Source organism: Lissotriton helveticus, chromosome 2_1, assembly GCF_964261635.1.
Source record: "Lissotriton helveticus chromosome 2_1, aLisHel1.1, whole genome shotgun sequence".
Lineage (NCBI taxonomy): Eukaryota > Metazoa > Chordata > Amphibia > Caudata > Salamandridae > Lissotriton > Lissotriton helveticus.
This window is the reverse complement of record NC_136059.1, coordinates 2092763428-2092786212: the sequence shown is the minus strand read 5'-3', so window position 1 is coordinate 2092786212 and position 22785 is coordinate 2092763428. Positions and strand designations below refer to the sequence as shown.

General features: G+C 43.5%; 1 protein-coding gene across 1 annotated transcript in view; it reads right to left on the bottom strand.

Annotated features, from left to right (window-relative positions):
- The window catches only part of LOC144820016 (polypeptide N-acetylgalactosaminyltransferase-like 6), a 607986-nt gene that overhangs the window by 19314 nt on the left and 565887 nt on the right, over positions 1 to 22785 (bottom strand). The window contains exons 6-7 of the mRNA XM_078677677.1: positions 6992 to 7108; positions 5767 to 5916 (exon numbers count right to left, since the gene is read on the bottom strand). Of these exons, the coding sequence (XP_078533803.1) occupies positions 5767 to 5916; positions 6992 to 7108 (267 nt within the window). The remainder of the gene's footprint in view (positions 1 to 5766; positions 5917 to 6991; positions 7109 to 22785) is intronic.

The window sequence follows — 22785 nt, the reverse complement described above, 5'->3', positions numbered from 1 at the left end:
CCATCTGTAAGACAATCTCATAAACCTCAGTCCACTTGCTAGTATTGTCTACCACAACAAAGTCACGTGCCAGACCTTTGGGAATATAGACCCTCTTGTCTCTAGAGGGCACTGAAGATATGCTGCCACATAACTGCTGTGTCTGGCCTGTCTGCCCTTGACGTCCTGCTTCTTAAGGCTCATCTCATGAGCCAAACACTCCAAGGTAATTTTCTCCTCTATAGCCAGTTTCTTGTCCTCCGTGACTGGTTTCCTCTGTTCTGCCTCCATGGGCAATCTCTTTTCCTCCATCTCGAGCTTGGCCAGCTCCAGCCTGTACTCCCTCTTCACCTTCCTATCCGCTTCTTCTTCTGGAGTCAGATTGTGAGAGAACACACTCCTTCCTGCACCAGGAGGCATCTCTAATCCCGGGGTTGAAAGTCCCTTCCTCTCCACAACAGACTCCGAGACTCTCCTGCACGTCATGCTATAATCCCTCCACCTCACCCTGGTCCTCCTGGTCATTTGTCGTGAGTGCCAACAGGTGGGCCTCTGCCCATGCCCTTAAGGACTTTTGGGGCTCCACCTTCTTGGTATGGTTCTTGGTGGGCAACCCCCTCTCCTGGCAAAATTCCTTGAGCTCGGTCACAGTGAAGCCCTCGAGGTTAACAATCTCAAACTCCATCTTTGCAGGTGAGGCCACAGGCACAATCAGTCAGGTAGAGTAGGAGTGAATTTACAGAAAAAAGCAAAAAGGTCAATCAGGGAGAATTCAAAACTTGAATTGGGATGGTAGTGTACACCAAATCACTATATGGCACTAAACAAACACAACTTCTAACCTCAACACTGATCACCAATGTTAGAAATTGGGTTGCTGCTTGACTGAGGTTTGAGCCCTGGTGAAGAAGAAATCACAATCCTTGTGAGTGTAAGGCACAAGTAAACCCCAAATTAGCCTGTGCTCAACTCCCTGGTAGCTTGGCACAAAACGGGCAGGCCTAACATAAAGACAATGTGAAAGTATTTGTACAACACTTCAAAGAGTACAACACAGAAAACACAATAGAAATAAATCCTACACAATGTTAGAGGAATAGAGCTTAATTTATTAAATAAAACAAGACCAAAATGACAAAATCCAATCAGTAGTACTGGAGTTATGATTTTTTAACGAATAAACTGTAGAATAGCACCTACAAGCAGAAAGGGCCAACCACGACTATTTGGTGGCTCTGGACGGGGTCAAAGTAAAAAATTCTGGCAATCACAATGTAGCCCGGGTTGGATACTGTCCCAAATTAGTCCTGCTGAAAGTTTACCTTCTCAAGTTTATTACCAAGAGTTCTATTTGCATTAGAGAGGGCCGTGATGAGCAAGAAGAGTGTCGCGGGCGGCAGATGGCGTGGTGCAATGAACGGGCACGGTGTCACAGACAGGAGGGCTGGAGCTTCATATTGGCAGACCTCCACGGGCGGCCATAGCTACCGTCTGAAGAGAAAGGGCTGGCGGAGGCTCATGCTGAGTTTCAGTGTAAGCAATGTAGTTCTGGTTTGAACGGCCCGTTTGCTGTCACAAAGAGCCTAAAAGCTTGACCTCAAGAGCTCTTAGACCACTACGTAGGTCAGGACCTGAGAGACATACCCTTGTGGGTCCGAAATTCACAGCTGCTGAGTCCAAAAACTGGATGAGAAGCCTTTTTTGTCCCTGACGTTCAAATCAGGAGGACAGCAGACTAGCTCTTTAAGTCACTCTGGGGTCCTGGGTTCAAGATGAAGTTGCACAAAGGGCCATTTCCAACTAGGGGATTAATGAATCATGTTGAAAAAGCATAGTGGCCCGATGAACTGCCAGGATTCGCGGGTGTTGGCCAACTGAGTCTGAAAACTATCCACACCAGAGGGCAATGGGAGTGTGAGAGATAACTGGGATCCTGAGCTCTCATCAACGACACATCTCTTGTACTTCAGAGCATTCTAAATTGCACTGTCAAAGGTGAACGATAATTGTACACTGAAGGTATGAAAAACAAAATTCCACTATGCTTGATAAGAATTTGAATTAACTTTAAAAGAAGGCGTTGGTGGTAATGCTTACCATCTTCAAGAAGGCGGGCTGCAGTGAACTTAAGCCACAGTGAAGGAAGCTGACACCATCAAGTGTGGAATTGCAAATCTATAGCAAGTAAGGGGGACAGCAAACAAAGCAACCAGTAACAAACCATCACCCTGAGGCAAAGCAGAGTCTTGGCAACTGGTCAGCCAACACAACCAAATTGGAATCTATACGAAAGTCGGAATTCAAGTAAACGGTTAGAAACCATAAAGGGAAACAATACAACGAAAGTAAGGAGTGCAAAACCTTGAATGATTTAAAGAGGTACAGAAGGAGCAAATACACACAGACAGTAGAAGGGGAATGCTAATAAAGCCTTGCTGCCACTCTTGACTGAACGCCCCTACCTTTGACTTTCACCAATAATGTTGCTCCAGCCACTGAAGACAGGTCTTTCACACACTTGCAGATTTTCTAATACCGATTCACAGAAGCAAGCCACTGTCTCTGGCTCCATATGCCCTCTTATTCTTGATAGAAGGCAAGATAGAATGCGTGAGGGATTGTGATAGCCTGGACCTCTATGCAAGTCAGTTTTAGAGAGTGATGGTGAAGAGTTTGTGAGTGTGTCTGAGTGAGAATGCATGTGACAAAGTGTGATTCAGATATTATGTGAAATATCATTTAAGACTGTATGCACGTGATACAGAGAGAGAATGCTTCAGAGAGAGTGGAACTGGGTACTTCTAGCTGGTATGTGTTTACAAAAAGTTTATTTTTGTACCAAATATAAAATGACATTTCAAATTGATCAAATTAAAATATGATCTATTTCTTTCATAGTACAAATAAGCTTGTTTGCTTTTTCATCACTAATGGTATATTATTAACTTGCAGTTCAAAAATACATTTTGGCCAGATTGGAACAGCAAATTAATAGTAAATCACAACAAGAAACTCCAAGACGACTGTCAATGATCATGCCTAGGGAAGTGTTTTGACTATACCCACGGTTTGATTCCCAAGTGTAATTCAGCAAATTACACATCAGTCTTCCTACACGCGACGTAAACAAGAAAATCAGTCAGTCTACTAGATACCAAAGTGAGAATGGCATGTGCAAGCATCTCATCTGGAAGTTTCACGAATTGGAGGAATCCTGATGGGGGATGGTTAATGTCCTTATTAGCGCAGACCCTCTGTTGTCAATGTTCACATCTAAAAGCAAAGCAGAAGTTGGGGAAGTGCTTGTTCATAACTACATCATGCGAGGATATTTAGTGACACCCTAAGTGGCAACTAGTACTTCTTCATGTTTGCTGTGACAGACCAAAGGTTTTGGATCAAACACATAACTGAGAGCATTTTCAAAAGAAATTAAAACCTACCATTGCCCATTGTTCTATTAACAATATAGTCAAGAAAGAAAATGAAATATTACACGTTCCTATTCCAATCAGCACCACTGTTGGTTGCACTGTGAAGAACACAACTTTTTCAAGTCAACTACTCAAAATAAATAAGTCACAGTCTGGGGGCTGAGGTAGTAACAATCAGATGCACATTATTTTAGTAACATCATGAAATGAGAATATTATATAAAGTGATTCTCGAGTGCACGGAACAAGGGACCTACCACCACCGTCCCCCAACATAAGACAAATGAAGTTTTTTGCCTCCTCCAAAACTATCAGGAATATGGTTCATGACTCTATGTATTGTAAACAAAGTCCACTTTTTAAGAAAGAAAAGAATAAGATCATGTAGGCAAACGTAGAAGTCCTTTTGCAATCGCACGATGATCCAATGTGGAGTATAAAAGTAGGCTTTATTCCATTAACTTCTTAATATTTATTAAAACATGATCCAATTTATCTCCAGTAGCCAACATGTTTTGTTCATAAGAACTTCTTCAGGTCTCATAGGTCCAGAGCAATTCGGTTTGGTCAGAAACATGTATCACCATTACACATTCATTTCCGGGCTGGCAGCAAAGAGTACTATTATGATATGGAGTGTAGTCCATGCATATTGTGTGTATATAAAGTTGAAAACTAAGGTCCACGCCCACAGTGAGTACTTAACTGTTTCATTTGCACAGTTGGGTGTGCATGCTAGCCACTCGGCATGCCTTTGCACATTTTAGCCCTATTTTTCAGGGACTTTTAGGTAATGCCCTGTCTTACATATATCATAGTTAGCCACTCCACTTCAGATACCTTACTTATTTTTAACATTTGATTTTCCAGGTAGTTCCAATATTTCCTAGTCCTGATGAGACCCCATTGTTTTAGCTAGAGGGGCAAAATGTATTTGACACTTCCCAGTAGCAAACAAAAAAGGACGTTTTTATTTTGTAATATGAATTATCTAGAGAATATTTTGGGTTATTTGTTACTACTAAATTAGCCCTTTGCCTAAGTTTGTTTTGATTATTTTGATTATTTGGCTTTGGCACTGAGGACACTTTGCACTGCGTGGAATTTTGCAATTGATCCCTTGTATTTGTTGTCCAGTGTCTGCAAAGATAATTCGCTTTATTCTCAAGTAAGGTGTTGCTGTACGAATCTTTTGATGCTATTAGGCTCATGGACTATTTAGTCCATTTATTCATGAAACTATCTTAACGAATAATATCAATAAGGACGGGTGTTGCCTCAAAATTGTTACTTACCCGGATTTTCATGGGTTTAAGGGCGTCTCCTGTAGCCTGACTGGGTAATTTGCTCGTTGGCAGAGCACCATGGTCAGCGTTCACAGATATACAGAAATAGGGCTTTCAATTGAGGGCCTTGGGGCCTGCTGGTAGCTCTGGGACTTTATCATATGTTATTGTCCCGCTGGTTGTTCATCTACTGTGGAAACAAATTAGTATTTTAGAAATGCTTATCTCTGGGCAACTCCAGCCTAATGCTGGTCATAAACCCTAGAATCCTGCTGGGCCTGCCGTGGCCAGGTCTACCTGACAGAGTCTATGATCTATCTTTCAGTTTATTAAGGTCATGGTTGGCGTGAGTCACATCCCTTCCTGATGGGTTGACTCATTGAACGCACACAGTTCTAGGGCTCCACAGTGAGTGGAGCTGACTGTAAATTGTCACTTTCCTCAAAGTCCTCCAGGATGATAAACCAGTTCCAGATGCTCTACTCTTAGAAGAACTCCCAGTTACAGGTTGGGCCACTGCTGACACTTAGAATTTGTGATACACTCAGTTTTGGCACCAGTCTGGGCAGAAAACCTAACTCCCTCATAGTCTCATAAAAAATGCAACATATGCATTAAAGTGTTGAAACTTGATAATTGATCAAAGCACACTGTGCATTGATATAAATTAATTTTGTTTACAGATAGAGGTCAGCAAGAACATGCTCTCTGATAACACACATACATCCTGTCAATAAGAGCAATGTCCATTGCTGAGACCTTTGGTGCTCAATAGCCATTTTTATTATGTCAAACTCTTATGCCCGGTCTGTTGTCTCACTGGACTAATGCACCTACTCCGTAAACTGGACTTTGATTTCATGGCTGCAGGTGTGTGTTCAAGCAGGCCCCTTCCCCTTTCATACTTCAGAGGATGATAAAATGAGTACCATTGAGTTGGGTAACTACAAACACCTGTTATTCAACACCAAGGTGCTCCATGGGGTAAATGTGTGCATTACGAAAACCACATGTTTTGTTATGTTATTTGAAGGCAAGAAGGCTCCAGCTACTGGTGTGAAGCTTACCGGTCTATAGCTCCACTGTTGGTTGCCCTTCATGCCATGACAGTCATACAGTGTGACAGGGCTGCTGTGAGAAATAGCATCAAAGCAGAATTTCCTAGTATGAAGTGGTTCCCCAGGCCGCACGTCTTCTCTCCATCCAAAGGTAAAGAGCTATAGATGGGGAATAAGAAAGGAAAAAAATAATTACAAATCCTTGAAAACGTTTAGACCACTCACAGCTAACTTAATTAAGTTTCATATTAATCACTCTATGCATAAGAAAGGTAAAAAAAAGTCACAACATAAAATTAATTTGTTTCTCTATCTAAAATACTCCTTAGTCGCAGATGCTAATGATAACTTTAAGATTGACTCTCGAGTTAAAATGTGCCATTAACCCTCATAGTGATTCTCACAAATTCATATTTGTACACTTGAGTAATTACCTTTGTGTACCTATGTGAACATCTGCCGAAACAGACATATCATTCACATGGGGTATGCCCAAGGAATTAACATATCTCTAATTGTAAAAATGTCCACATTGAATTGGGCGCCAACATATTTGAGGGCTTGCTCACCGAGGCTAGTTCTGAGGTTGAGAATAAATGTTGTATAACAGTCACCACATTTATAAAAAAACATAAGGAACGTTTAGCTAGCTCTAATGGTGAACATGGAATAATTCTTTAAGAATCCCTAAAAATATAGATGAAGTAAAAAATAACACAAATAGTAAATCACAGACCATTACCACTGAACCTGCAGAGTCACTACATTGATGGTGAGCAACACTGCTCATTACAACACAGTTCATAGAATGTAAGCGTCATAATTCTCTCTCACAAGACATGATGGACTAATGTTATCCGTTGGGAAGAGAACTGACTATTGATCCTCCGTTAAAAACTGATGACTCCTATTATGCTGTTCACTATCACTACTACTGTTCAGAAATTCAATAATCATAATTATTTGCAGTAAGAAAAAATGTCTAATGTTATCCAATCGGTCTGAAAACCTATCCAGCTACTAAAATTCATGGCCTTTGCTGTGCTGTTTGTGATCACTATCCAAAATATAATATTTAATTCACTTCTGAAAAAATGCTAAAACATCATTCTCTGTTATGAATGTTCATGTTTGAGTTTCTATCAACATTGTATAACAATAGTTGTTTCACTACCCTAAAGAAATCTTTGTTGGATTTACAGTCAATAAAAATGTGAAGAATTAATTTAAATACCTGTTCATGTGACCATGTCCGTTCAGAGCCATCTTTCACACAAGTGTCCAGCCTCAATTCAGTGCCAGTGGCTCCATGTTTACTGTCCACACATAGATTTGCTGCCACATTTCGAATCTGCAGAAGAAAACATCACATGCTCTTTTATCACATAGTCAGATAACAACACGGGTTCGTACTTGAAATCAGTAAGGCTGAGCCCTAACTAACCAATGAACAACAAAATGACAATACTAATGAACAATTCTCTTCTTATAAGACCCACATTGAAGTCAAACAATGTGACCACAAGATCTTTTGCCTCTGTATAAATCAATACAAATGTATTTATCCACATCATCATTTCTATGGATTATTGAAAATCATTAGAATCAATCAAAATAACAAACTTTCTCTAAATTTCACTTATCAACATATATCTCACACCACCATCCAAACCATTATTCTCTCCACTCACTTGTACAATCTTCCCACACTCACATTGTATTGGATCTTCAATGGGTGATTTCAACAGCCAATTGTTCTTTTTACTAATCACTTGGAGAACTGAAGATGGAATAAATATGAATGTTCCACTGTTATTGTAAATTATCGTGAGTAAGATGTTTATTGATCATGATTGGGCTCTCAAGAACAATGAGTCAGATGTACAAAGCTGTTTTTTGTCCGCAAACGGCCCAATTCGAGAGTTAGGCCTTTTGCAAATGAAAAAAGGTATTTTTCAATGTACAAAGGCCCAATTTGTGATTGGATAACCTATTACCAAATCACAAATTGGGTTTGCGATTTGGGGCTTGGAAGGGGCGTGTTTAGCCTATCCCTTCCTAATACTGAATCGCAGTGGTAAGTGTGAAAGTTTTGCGACCAAAATGTTGTTGCAAAATGTTTGCATTTTACCACCTACTTCAAGTAGGTGGTAACCCATTCGTAAATGGAAAGGATTTCCCAAGCGACCCTTTCACGTTCCTTTTGTAAGCATTTTTTAAGCACAGGAAGTAGGAAAACAGGCTGCATTTTGTAAAAAAAGATTACTTTATTAAAAAGCAATGACAGGCATGTTCGTCTGATGACTCCAGCAGGCCATCATCCATGTGATTTTTGCGATTCCTAATAAGTCGCAAACAGAGACCTACCTCATGAATATTAATGAGGTAGGTTTTTTGTGACCCACTAAGAATCACTGAAAGTGTAAAGTATACTTTCATACATTAGTGTTTGTGATCACCAAATAAGCAAATATCAACAATGAGTTCTTTGGTAATTGCAAATGTTTACCCACTACATCTTGCCCAATATCCCCAAGAGAGCAAAAATATCCCTCAGCTAGTCCAAACTGTTGGGGGCACACGGCAGGACTCAGCATCAGTTAAGAACACTTTACTATCATTGCAGGTCTCTTTTGGAGACCACATGCATTTGCTCTCTTTTGATCTAAGAGCATCCTAAATTTATGTTGTGAATGTTATAATTATTTGGCATAATTTGTACATCAATTGGGCTGCCAGAAACATGTCATTATCATCAAGTTTTTGTCATGACCAATGTTATGCTTCAAGAGGTTCATGGTCACCTACTGAGGAAATGACAGATTCAACAGCTACTTCAAACCTTGTTGTGAACAATCCCTTTTCAGTGCCACCTAAGTACAAAGAATATTTTATTGTTAACTAAGCACAAGGCCTGTTTCTCTTGCATCTCAAAGATAATAGGATGAAGCAACACCTATTGAACATTGATCCGTCTTTTCATTTGGGAAAATCCTCTTGCTGTCAGAGAATGAGAATGAAATACTTAAAGCCTATAAACAGGAGAATTTGATGAATAGATTGTTTGTATGTATTTATCTCCATTTTGATTGAAATAAAGAGTGAGATCAGACAATGTGTTGATGATAGAGGTTAAAATCAAATTACCATGAAGGATCGATAAACTTTACTTTTTATAAAAGACATGTTCAAATCAGTACAAGGAGCACAAATACTCCACAAACTCAATTTGCAAGGAGTTTACTACCTCCTTCATTGAATTTGGTTTGTGCCATGCCTCTCCCACTTTTCAACATTTACCTGATTACATTTTCTCTGATGCCTGGAATTATTTTGTACTAATTTATCTGGATATTATGTGCATGTTACTGAACATCAAAACCAGTTAATTCTAGTACTATTAAGCCTTCAATAAAATCAATTAACTTGCCAGTCAGAAAAATGTGACTTCAATAGAGAAGAGACTGTGTGTAATGGTTTCATGTTGAATGAACATGATGTTTCAAAGGACACAAAAATGTATCAGAAATCCTTGAATTTTGTTTTCCCATCAATGCAAAGAAAATAAAAGTGTCCTTGAACTAATGGCGTTTTATTGCCAATTTATTAAGGATTTTGCAAAGCTAAAAAATTACATGAGCTGTGTCTTAAATAAAGAATACACGAAAAGGAGGGTTTGTTGGCATTCTCAAGATGAAAAAGTATGTCTTATACTTAATAGACTATGTACTCAAGCTCCAATCTTGGGCAGCCTAGACACATCTAAGAAGTTTATGATAGAGACTGTTTGCTAGGGAAAGAGGAAATGGGCTGTCTTATTACAACTGCAGAGAAGTGATGGACAAGAACACACTATTTTCAGTATGTCTCATATTTTGACAGAAAATGAGAGTTTTAGAAGGAGAGTTACCAGCAAAGAAAAAATGGCTTGTACCAAATGGAGGCATCAGTTTACGATACCTTTGAACCCGATGATATTTGGACTGCCTGTAGTAATTTACAGTGTCCACAAAACCTTCAACGTAAAAGCCATTATCAAGCCACACACAGATTTGTATCTTCACAGACCAACTTTATCATAATCTATAATACTGGTGAAACATCTTGGCAGATGTTTCATCTCTTAATTAGCCTAAACTATTATCAACATATTAGTTCACTCATCAAATAGTTGCAATTGTTCTATCTTAGAGTCAATGAGGCTTAACTATTGGTTCCTAAGGTGTTGGAGGATACTTATCTTAAAACTCCATGTATACAATGTAACTATTTGTATTTTCGCAAAATACAATTTGTATTCCCACCAGCGAACTACCAGTTCATGTGATGAGCATTTGTCACAATTCTGCTATTTTAGGGTATAGAGAATTTAAGACAACATTATATGTTGCTTAACATTCACTTTGCTGGACTACATACAGGTCATTCTGATTTTCAGGAAAATGTCATCTCGTGTTCCATTGATGCTCAAAATAAATCACTACAGTTCAAAGCTTTTTGTTATTTTTACTTTTTACCAGAGAATCTTGCCACTTGGCATACGACCTCCACTAACTTCAAAACAGACCTTCCACTCTGTCAGGAATTGATTATTAATTTGGGAGGGATGCCCACTAAACACACTTAATGAACATAATCGGGTTAAGTCAAAACATAGTTCTTAGAGAATTTCTGCTAAAAGCCCTTGTAGCTATGACACAAGTAGCAAATAATCCAAGAGAATATTATTTTAAATTCAAGTAATACCAAAAAGGCAAGAAGACAACACTGTAAAATTCCCATACCAAATTAGAGAAATAGAGAAAACATTAATGAGCAAAAAGACATCAGAGGTGAAAAAGGGCTACCAGCCGGGGGTATATGATAGCAAGCCCAGCAAAAGAGGACATGGTTAGGGTGGGGAGTGGGAACTCAGGGAGTGCAGTACAGACTGAGCAGTATGTGCAGCATGAACAACTGGAGCTAGAGCTAACGCCGAATAACCCATCAAGGGGGGGCAGAGAGGACACTGATAGGAATGTTGGCACCAATGGAGCTAATGTACACAATGGGCTGATACCCGATCTCACCAAGTCTGCTATGACTATTATCCCTGTGAGCCAGTCCGGGAGCCACAATACAAACAACATAACGTCTGTTAAGATCCCAATGGAAGACAGAAATAAGGATGAAGGAGAGAAAGAGTCCAGTGAATGCTTTTTCACAGTGACAAAAGAAGCTGAATGGTCAGAAGAAGTATTAAGCACCTCACAGGAAGCAAGTAGCCTAGAATCAGACCCCGAGGACAGTGAGGAGGATCATCAACTATCCATTAAGAAAAAAACTCAAAGGGGAAAGGAAAAGAAGGATCTCACATGGGACTATTCCGCCACTACACCACTCTCAGGGGCCTCTGGTAAAACACCTCAAGCACCAATGGATGTATCATCACCTACTTTAGAGACTATCCATCAAGCTATCCTCGCACATAGGGAAGAGGTTCGACAAGATAGCCGTAAGGCGGGGATGCGAGAAATGCAGGGGGTAGTAAGAAAACTCTCAAAAGCATTCTCTAATATGGGAGAAAGTGGTTACGTTGGAGGAAAGAATGGTGGTCGTCGAAGCTGATGCAGCTAATGCGGTGACCTTTGTGGAGTCTCATGAGGATCGGATAAAGGACATCCAATGGAAGCTAGAGGAGTCCGAAAACAGGCTAAGAAGGAATAACTTAAGAGTTCTAGGTGTCCAGGAGGATCTCGAGGGGTCTGACACTAGGGCTTATATGGTCACCCCTCCCTCGGCAGCCTTTCCAGAGCTTTCCGAGTGGAACTGGGCCTCTGAGATTGAGAGAGTTCAGACAGAGGCTGAAAACCCATCTTTTCCCCAAGATAAATTCAGCATAGTACGCCCGTGTCCCTTTGCTCACCCTCTGTGAGCTAGCTGAAGAGATGTAGGTAGGGTTGTCAGCGCGGGGACGCACTGTTCTCTGTGCAACCAAGCGCTTAACAAATGGCATAAACTAAACTAAACTAAACTAAGAGCACATCGTATACCCTTTAAACAAAGAACACCGGTAAAAGAGGGTAATAAGCCACGAGCCATACTAATTTTCCTCGGAAACTTTCTGTTAAGGCAGGCCATGGCAGATAAGGCCAGGCCAGACTCCAGGAGAATAGTGGGGGTTCATTTTTTGTTAGACCAGACTTCTGCTATGTAACGGTAGAGAGGCGGTGGAGACTAAGGCAGCTATTGAAACCCTTCCAGGACAGAAAGATCCAAGCGTACCTGGTCAACCCTGCACAGCTCAAAATCATTAATCAAGGAACTACTCGATATTTCTCTTCGGAAATAAAGGCGCAAGAATACTTGGACTCTTTAGATAAATAATTTGTTTAATCTATGATATGCCTGGCCAGTGGGGATGTGGGGGAGATGGGGAAAATGGTGAAAATCATCTCTAGCTGAATTTAATGGAGAAATGGCGTAAGGGGGGTAAGATTGAGAAGGGAAGGGGGGTAAGCCTGAAATTGTGTTGGTTTGTTTTTTGTTTAATATATTGGAAGAAGAATGTCTTACCTTACCCCCTCCCCTTTGGTTACCCCCTCCCCTTTGGAATTGTAAAGGGTCATTCTGGTAGAAGTATTAGTTGTGGATGTAATTAAGAGACCGGGGTCTGGTAGCGCTGTGTACATCTCATGCACAGACCTAGGTCTGAGAGTCCAGTAAGGGGGTAGGCAGCTATGGGAAAAGGGGTGGGGGCTTGGGTAGGTGGTGAAGAGGGGGGGAGAGGGATTCCAGGGTCAGTTGGGGCGTGTGAGGGGCACGGGGGGAAGAAGGGATAAGGGTAGGGCAGGGTAAAAAGGGGAAAAGTGAAAAAATAAAATGTACCTGGTGCATTGTTTTGAGAGTTAAAAAATTTATAGTTTTCATTATTGTGGATGGTCAGCTTTGGGGTTTTCTGCGAGAGGTAGAACAAATGATCAATCATGAGGAAACTTAAGATTTGTACGCTGAATATAGGGGGGATGAATGATTGGCATAAAAGGCACAGATTAGGGCATTTTATAGGGATGAATCATCTCGACATAATTTGTATACAAGAGACCCATCTGCCCTGGTCCAAGAGACATCTCTTGAATGTTAAGGGGTTTGATGTAATAGGATGCTCTACCCAGACTTCCACCGTTAGGGGGGATGCAATTTTGGCCAAGAATAACTTGGACGGTAGTAAGCGGTCTTTGGTAGATATGTTCGGAAGATGGGCAATAGTGGAACTAAAGATAGGGATAACCTTGTGCACAATTCACGGATCCAATCAAGATGAACCAGATTTGGTTGATAGATTAGAAGTGGAATTAGCGAACTGGCCTCAGCCCCTGATAGTGTGCTGTGATCTTAATATTTCAGCAGACTTTGCGGGTGGTAATAACAGATCACTCTATACTGTGCGCAAACCCAAAGTTTTCAGAGCACTCTATTCCCGAAGGGGTAGGAGGATGCGCGAGCGAGGGCTGAATATCTGGGCCCCACTTAGAATTTGGAGGGAAGCCAGATGAAAAAAAAAAAAGCAAAATCTGTTTGTATAATGCTTTCTAATGAGTTTTTTGGATAATGAAATTTTGTAGGTATCTCACAGCGTACTTCTGTGTTTTTTAACATCATAGTGAACTTTTGTAAATGTCTGTGGTCTTAGCTCAAATGTAATGTATTGTAACCATATGGATGTTTTTAACGCTATTTCTTTTGTAATGAACAAATATCTTTTTTGTGCACCAGATATACTAATAAAAAATATATTTTTTTAAAAAGAGGTGAAAAAGGGGAAAGGAGATATGAATATTTAAAGGTTTAATGCAAAATTCATAAGAGCTTTTATGATCACAAAATAGGTTATTAATCTGGCAATCTGGCACTTTTTTGGAAGTCTAAATTTCCAGGGCGAATGGCTGGAAACTGTGCTTCATGGGGGCTTTGTCATAACTTTGACTGCAAAGCCCTCTTGAACCTGTTTTTATCACAGCAAAATTCCTGGAGCGGATCAAACCTAGATTTCTTGTCTGTCCAGGGCACAAACCTCATGGACAAGTCCCAGGACTTTTGGATCTTCTTAAAGACAAAAAACCCACTCTCTCAGATCAAATGAGAATATATTAGTAATATAATCCGGCTATGGTGTCAGCTATGCACAAGAGTATCAAATATAACATATATAAAAAATATACAATTTATTCTTATCAATAAAAATGTATAACAATTTAAATATGTATATATATATATATACACATAAATATCCAGAAGATTAAAAACGAATCACCATACAACTTATAGATTTAGTGACCGATTCCCATTTATCACTATTAAACAACTTAATGAATCACAGTTCCTTATTCCAAACATGTAATGGGAGGAGTGAAGTACGTTCTCAGTGTTTTTTTTTTTTTTTAAAGTTTTTATTGAAAGTAAAACAGAACAGACAACAAATACACTTCACAGGGCAAGAATCATTGTCGGGACGCATGTAGGAGCGGGGAGCAATCACAGTCATTATGCAGAAAGGATTACAGACATCAATTCCAGAACCAGGCGGGGGGGGGGCAGCAAGGAAACCAATGAATACATACATTTGAAGTACGATAACCAGGAATGTCACTTAGGGAGACAATGGGATATTAAGGGCAAAGTCAAGAGGGGGAGTACATATATTCCCACGATAGGCATTCCACTGAGACCAGATTCTGTTCCACTTCTTAGGCCTGCCCCGGGACATGTACACCGTCTTTTCTCTGAACATGCACCAGTCCATGTTTTCCATCCATACAGATACAGTGGGCAGCCTGTGGGAACCCCATAACTGCGCAATGTCCCTTTTAGCAATCATGTTACCGAGGGTTGCCCAACAGATCTGTGCAGTATTATAATCATTTGGTTCCCAGACATTGAGGAGACAGCGTCTGGCTTCAGGCAGGAGTGTGACCCCCGTAACCCTCTCCATGGTGGTATGCACTCGGGACCAGAACCTTGCGACCTCAGGGCATTCCCACAGTATATGAAGGAAGGTGCCACTCATACCACATCCACGTTTACACAGACCATCCACCGAGTGCCCCATACGTACCAGACTCGGACCAGTGACATACACTCGATGTAGGATCTTGAGCTGGACGAACCGAAGGCGAGCAGGGATAGCCACCTCCTTAGGGGAGGACACGGCCATTTGTCAGTCCTCATCGTCCAGCTCCAACCCATCTGCAGTCCACAATGCCCTAAGGCGCACAAGCAAGTCGATTCTGTTGTTAATGAGCTTTTTATAAATCAGCGAAATTGTGCTGTCAGGTACGTAGCCATCAAGGATACGGTCCTCCAGAGGCGAGGACTCAGGAATCTCCGCCCCCTTGGGGAAGACAGACAACAGGGCATGTCGCACCTGGACGTATCGAAAAAATTCCCGATCGTCAAGCTCATATTCAATCTTAAGTGCCTCAAAAGTCTTAACATTCCCTTTGGACCAAAGATCATCAACCTTGCTTATACCTATCATGTCCCATTGAACAAAACCATCCGAGTCATACAGCGGAGTCGCACGAATCAATCTATCCTTCCAACCCAGAGCAGCATTCGCATCACGCCACACCCGCACAGCAATTTTAGTGGGACCGGCCAGAGTCTTATAGGGTACTGTAGAGTACAGCGCCCAGGTGAAATTCCCACCAGGCAGAAGACACTTATCCATTGCAAAGGCTGGCGCCAAACCGGGGGAATAGGTGGCGTGATTAATAGCACTCAGTTGAGAGGCCCAGTAATAGCGTCTAATGTCCGGGAGGGCAATACCCCCATCGTACCATGGAAGAGTGAGTTTGGAGAGGGCAATGCGCGCACGCCCATCCCAAAGCAGCCGTCTCTGAAGGCCTTCCACCTCTCGAAAATGGCCAGGGGGAATAGGATCGTAGGAATTCTGGAGGGCATATAAAAATCGAGGTAGCGACATCATCTTAAAGAGAGCTGCACGTCCCAAGGGTGACAGAGGGAGCCGGCGCCATCGAACAACATCAAGCTGAAGCCGCTGAAGGGGGGCTCGAAGGTTACGGTCATATCGAATGGCGGGGTCCAAGGAGATGAAAATACCCAAATATTTAAAGCCGGATGGAGCTAACTGGATCGGGAATCTACTGGGTAACGGAGGAAGCTCTCCGGCCAAAACATAAACACAAGACTTGTTCCAGTTAATAACAAGGCCCGAGTTCTTCCCGAAAGAGGTAAGGACATCAAAGAGCACATTAAGGGGCTTACGAGGGGACGTGAGGTAGAGGAGGATATCATCCGCATATAGCGAAATTCGGTCCTCAAAGTCAGGAGTCCATCGGATGCCCTTCAACGAGGGCTCCCAGCGAAGCCATTCAGCTAACTGTTCCATAGCAAGGGCAAAAAGCAATGGGGACAATGGGCAGCCCTGCCTGGTACCTCAGCCGAGCGTGAAAGTGCCAGAGACCCTCCCGTTAACAACCACCTGGGCCAGCGGCCTCTCGTATAAAAGCTTGACCCAGGCGATGAATGTTGGACCAAACCCAAACTTAGCGAGAGTAGCCCAAAGGTACGGCCATTCGATGGTGTCGAAAGCCATAGTGGCGTCCAGGGACGCCAAAATGGCCGGCTCAGTCAGAGTCCCAGCTCTCGCGAGGACTCCATGGAGCCTCCGGAGGTTAAGGGCGGTGTTCAGGTGCGGAATAAAACCGGATTGGTCCGGATGAATCAGATCACCAATCACCCTTACCAAACGAGTGGCCAACAAGTTAGCAAGTATTTTGGGCTCGGCGTTAAGCAACGTAATAGGCCTATATTGGGCACAACGATCACGTGGTTTACCCTCCTTATGAATCACAACTATAGTGGCCAAACGCTGATCGATGGGGAGGACACCAGACTCAAGGGCCTCAAGGAACATGTTCCTCAAGTGAGGCGCCATGTTGTCCAGCCGCAGCTTATAGAGCTCAATGGGCAAGCCGTTGGGGCCCATGGCCTTACCCGACCGGAGGGCTCGAATGGAGGCAGCGACCTCGTCCACCGTGATAGGAGCATCCATTAAGGCCCTATCCTCATCAGAGAGGCAGGGTAAGGCAATATCGCGCAGCAATAAATGAGAGTCACGTTCATCCCTGTCACTGACCAAGGCATACACCGTCTGTAAGTGGTCAACAAAACATCCAACAATACCCACGGGGTCGGTAACGCATTCACCAGTCAACGTCTCAATCACAGGCACGACCCGATTCATCCTCTCCTTCTTATCCAGCCATGCAATCAACTTACCCGCTCTGTCACCCACATCGTAAATCCTACCCTGTTGCTCCCTATACATGACTTTCGCAGCGTCAGTCACAAGGGCTCTACAGGCCGCCTGTTTCAAGCTAAGGGAGTGCAATTTAGCAGGGGAGACTTCAACATCGAGATCGTTCTCAAGCACAGTAATTTCGGATTCGATGCGCGCAAGTTCATCACATTTAGCCTTTTTAACAGCAGCAATCAATGACAATGAATGCCCACGAACCACAGTCTTGAACGCCTCCCACAATGAAATAGAGGAAGAAATAGACCCCACATTTTCAGTAAAGTAACAGTCAATAGCCTTCACCAAGGCGGAGCGGGTCGCGGGATTCCGAAGGTACCACGGATTAATAGGAGCAACTCTACCTGCAGTACCCACCCCAGTCTCAACACTACACCAAAGAGGGGAATGATCAGAGATGCCCCAGGGAAGATGGCGGATCTCCCTAATGGAGGACGCTTGCGATGCAGGCATAAGGAAATAATCAAGCCTGGAAAGGCTACCATGAGCCCCGGAATGGAACGTATATTGCAACTGCGTGGGGTGAAGGAGTCTCCAACCATCTGTTAATCCAAAGGTTTCAATCAGTTCAGTGAGCCACATTTGGGACCTAGGCAAGTCCGGGGGGGGGGGTAACGATCAGAGGTGCCGGAGACCACAGAGTTAAAGTCCCCGCCAAGGATCAGAAAACCCTCAGGCAGCCCAAAAAAAAGCTGCCCTAAGTCAGCGAAGGTAGTGGCCTGTAGGCCCGGAGGTACATATGTGGAGACTACAGAAAGCGTCTTTCCCTCCCATCTCCCAGAAAGCGCAGCATAGCGACCCCTATCATCAAGCATTATATCGTCGATTTTGAGGGGAAGAGAGGACCTTATCAGAACCCCCACCCCTCTAGAGCCAGAGGTAAATCCGGCATGTGCGACCAATCGATACCCACGTCTATTCAACGCCTGGCAAACATTCCCAATTAAGTGCGTTTCCTGCAGTAGGACAATATCAGGGGAGTGTCGTCGGAGGAACTGCAGCACCACCCCTCGTTTTATCCTGTCTCCCAGACCATTGACATTCCAGGACAGTAGTCTCAACTCACTACCCCCATCCCAAGAAGGAACCAACGCCCCACCCCCACTAAGTCCCGCAGGAGAAGAAGCTAAGCAGATAACACGGTGCCTTGTGAAGGAAGCAAAGAAACAAACACACCCATCCCCCACCCCCCAACAAAAGCCCGTTACAACACCCCCCACCCTGCACCCCTGCATACGAACTAAAAACCACCCCAACTTGCAGTGTGCTGTCGCCCAATCATTAAACTAGTCTACACAAAGAACCCCAGGAGCAGGAAAAGTCCCCTACACCCCCGCCACCCCTGGGCTCATTACAGCAATAATAAAGGAGCAATGAGCAAAACTCAGGCGAAAAACAATAAAGAACAGACGTCGGGAATCATAATATCACTCCTGATCCGACGCGCCCCCCTCGGCTCCGCCAGGGTGCTCAGATCGGTCATCCCTTTTTGGCAAAGAATCAAGCCAGTCACTGACACTGTCTGGACGGTCAAAGAAGAAGGTGCGGTCCCCATGTTCGATCCGGAGTCGAGCCGGAAACAGCATAGCATACTTGAGGCCCAGGTCTCGTAGGTGTTTCTTCACCCCCCGAAACCCCTGTCGCTGTCGCTGGACCTGGGGAGTAAAGTCCGGATAAAAGTTCACGGTGTTATTGTCAAACTTCAAGGGGCCATGTTCTCGAGACGCTTGGAGAATAGCGTCTCTATCCCGAAAATGGAAAATCCTAGCAACACACGGTCTCGGGGGGGCACCAAGCTTCACCTTCCCACCCGGAATACGGTATGCCCGCTCAACCGCAAAGAACTTGCTAAGTCCGGCGGGAGCCAGACGATTCAGGACCAGGTCCTCCACCAGGAGATCGACCGCAGGGTTATCGGGATTTTGCGGCACGCCAATGATGCGCACGTTATTGCGCCTGGCCCTGTTGTCATGCTCCTCGAGTCGACGGGCCATCGAGTCGTGCGAGGATCTCAAGTTGCCGATCTCAGTCTGTACATCCCTGACATCAGCGATTAGGCTAAAGGTCTTTAAGTCCAACTCCTTCACTCTCTCATTAGTTTTGGCCATGTCTGCTCTAATCAGCGTGACATCCACCGTCACAGTGTCGATTTTAGATGCAAGAGCCTCATATTGCTGTCCCATAGAGGCCTGCATGCTGGTAATGGCAGCCATGACTTCTCGAAGAGAGACATCCGCAGGCACGGGCGGGTCAGCCCTGGGGTCGTCAAGAATACGACCGGTACCACCGGGGGTCCCCATCGGTTGGGTGTATCTATCCATGACGTTAGTCTGGGTATGTCCCCCGCGGACCGGAGTCTTTGTCTTGCGCTTCTCCAGCTCTGGCTTGGTGGCCATATTGGAAGCAGTGCCCCAAAGGGGCACCCTAGATCTGGTGAAAATGGCCGAACCTGGTGGGGCCAGTAAAGACAAGAAATGAGCCAAAAGTTGATCAAACGGCAGCAGAGCGGGGGGCCCAAACCCTAAGGAGACGTAGAGGCCGACAACAAGGCAAAGCCTAGTCAAGTCCGGAATAGGTCTGAGAGAGTGCCAGCAACTCGGAGCTCTCGATGTAAAGCGAAACAGAAAGTGGGGATGAGGCCGACCGGGAAGGATCCTTCCAACCGTTGTTGTTTAACTACTCCCCAGCCAGTGAAACAACACAACACCCCGGCTCCGTCCGGGGCAGGCCGCAAAAATGGAAATCGATATAAAAACAGCTCCCGACGTCCGAATCCAATTTTGAAAAGGATGTTGAGGTCCACAAGAGTCCGTCTTCAAAGGCCCATGGTCAAAAGAAGGATATGATAAGGATATTTGCGGAGGGGCGGCACAGGTCCCGGGAGCCCTCTGCTCACGCAACCATCTTGGATGCCCGCGAAGCTCCTCCCAGTGTTCTTTTGTTGATGTGTTTCAGTACTGCATTTTGTTGTTAACCAACTTATGCAGAACAATTGTTTGGAAATCTTCCACAAATAGATTCACATCCATTTGATCACATATAAGCAAGTTAAACACTTACCTTTTTATGTAAAACTTACAACATTCTGACAACAGCCTTGCATATTTTTCTATGTGTGTGTTATTTGTTAGTCTGATTATATTATGAATATAGTCTAATTTGATGTGAAGGGAGTTTTACTTTTTGTCTCCAAGTCTAACTTTTCCCCAGAGACTGGGAAAGTTCTTTCAGGTCAGTCCTGCAGCCTTTGGGCTCTTCAGGGTGAGCTTCATGTACCCGGTATCTCTCCAGCCAGGGCTCCAGTAGCGGCCAGTCATCTGAAGTCAGTAGTCTTTCTGCTCTTTGTGAAGCAAGCAAACAGGAGGTGAGCCACTTGACCCTTAGAGAGCAGTTCCAGTCCTTGGGTACCACTATGCGCCTTCTTGTCCCTGAATGAGTTCACTTCTTCCAGAAGAAGTCAGGAGTTTTCTGTATTCCAGTAGGCCGTTTTAATTCAGATGGAGGTTTTCTAAATCCAAGAATACAGTTGGGGTGAACGTTCCTTTTCTTGGAATGCCTCCACTTTCTGGAATTGTTTGCCTCCTACACTTCAGAAGGAATCCAACCTACAATCGTTCCGCAGACTCCTCAAAACCCATCTTTTTACTATTACCCAATAACTTGCCACGCCAAATGTATGTCCGTCTTAAATGCTACGAGGCCTCCGGGTAGAAATGCGCTTTATAAATTTCTTTTAATTCATTCATACACGAATGTGGTGCCAGATTTAGTCTGTGCACTAGCCAGCCAATAGGGATATTTTGCCATTCAATCATAAGAATTTTATCACGGTCCTCCCCACCTATTTCCGGAGCACTTACTCTTTAACTTAATGTAAACTTGTATTTTTTGATGTAGCAGAACCCTTATTTCAACAGAAAGGCCTGTGTTTGCTTGTTAGTCACTCCCTACTTAGCTGAGCACCCCTCCCAAATGAAGAGGTCCAAAGAAGTTTCCTCCCCCACTGTGTCTAGATCCTGGCAGACAGGAGGTTCTTGTGAATGAATAATCAAGTCCTATCTGACAGTTATACCTGGAAGTACTAAGGCTGTCCTTGTAGTGCCAGATGTTCCTGTCTCCTCCCAGAAGGCTAATATCTTCTAGGCGATCACTACTTAATACTTCCCGGTCCTTACTGGTTTCAAAGGTAGACTATGGTGTTATTACCAGGGTTATCACCTCTTGCAGCTATACATGTGTATTTCAGCTCTGGAGGTGTGATGAGCAGCAGAATTGAATGAAGTCAAATCTGGCCCAGTCAGCCTAAAGTACATTTTTTATAGATACTTTTCCTCTCACGGTATCAAAAATCTGAATCCACTATTAAATATGATTTTGCAAATTAAGTAGGAAATACATTGTAATTACCTAACTAGCATTTTCCAAGGTGGAGACAAAGAATTGAATATTGTAATCACTACTGTCCAATGGAAAATGCAGATGAACCTACACAGTGAAATCACTTTTAAGCCTTCAGTCACAGGGAGGGCACATTTTTAAATATACAGTGTGCCACTTTTTAATATATTAATGTTGGAGATTGGCTTACTGGGTGAGGGGTGTGAAACCCTATTCAAGCAATAATTGCATACAAACCCAAGTTAGCCTGTGCTTAACCTTTTGGTAGCTTGGCACAAATTAAGTTAGGCTTAACTTAGAAGCAATGTGTAAAGTAATTATACTGCACTACAAACAGTAATAGAAAAGTAGAAGAAAATGTAATAACTTATTTGACACCAAAACAACAAATACCCAATCTGTAAAACTGGAGATACACAATTTCATACATTTAAGTAAAAATAGTGCACCAACTGTGGTTATCTGGTCGTGCGAAACTGAGATAAAATCACAAGTTCATGCTGACTGCAGTGGAGCATGGGCAGGTTATAGGGTTCAAGTTAGGTCAGTTGAAAAAAGTACCCAAAATCCTGGTTGTGGAGTCAAGAGGAAAGGCCCGCATACAAGAGGCGTTGCACAGCAGAGGCAATGCAAGGTCCTTAAGTGGAGATGTGTTTCACAGCAGTGGTTCCGATGGATCTGTGGTGGAGATGCAAAGTCTGTGCCTAGAGATGCATTGTGCAACAGCAGTTCCAAAGAACTGAGGTGGGGATGCGTTTCCTGCAAGGAGATATGTCACACAAGAGCGTGCCTGAGGGATTGGGGGCTGCAATGCGAAATAATGTATCAGGGATGCATTGCGCAGCGATTCCGACATAGAGTCCTGCGAGGTGATGCGCAATACCTCATAGCTTCTGCTGGGGTTACGGATGAGCCGGCAAAGCACCTTCAAGTAGACTTCCAAGGGGCCATGACTGAGGTGGCACCAGTTGGGGGGAAAGACTCACAGTAGACTGAGTCCAGGAGCTGGGTTCAGGATGGTTAGAGCCTGTTCTGTCACAGAGGCTTCCAATCAGAAGGCCAACCAACTGGCCCTTGGAATCACTCTGGACGTCCTGGGTTCAAGATGCAGTTTTAGTCCCTCACTCGGCAGCAGGACAGAGCAGCACAGCAGTCCTTCTGAGTCTTCCACGGGTCCAGAAGTGCACTCCAGAGTTGGGTTTGAGGGGCCAATATTATATGTGGTGCCCACTTTGATGTGGTAGGAGATCCTAGAGGCTTCCACCCCCTTGAAGTGTCAGATTGTCTGGGTAACAATAGACAGTGACAAA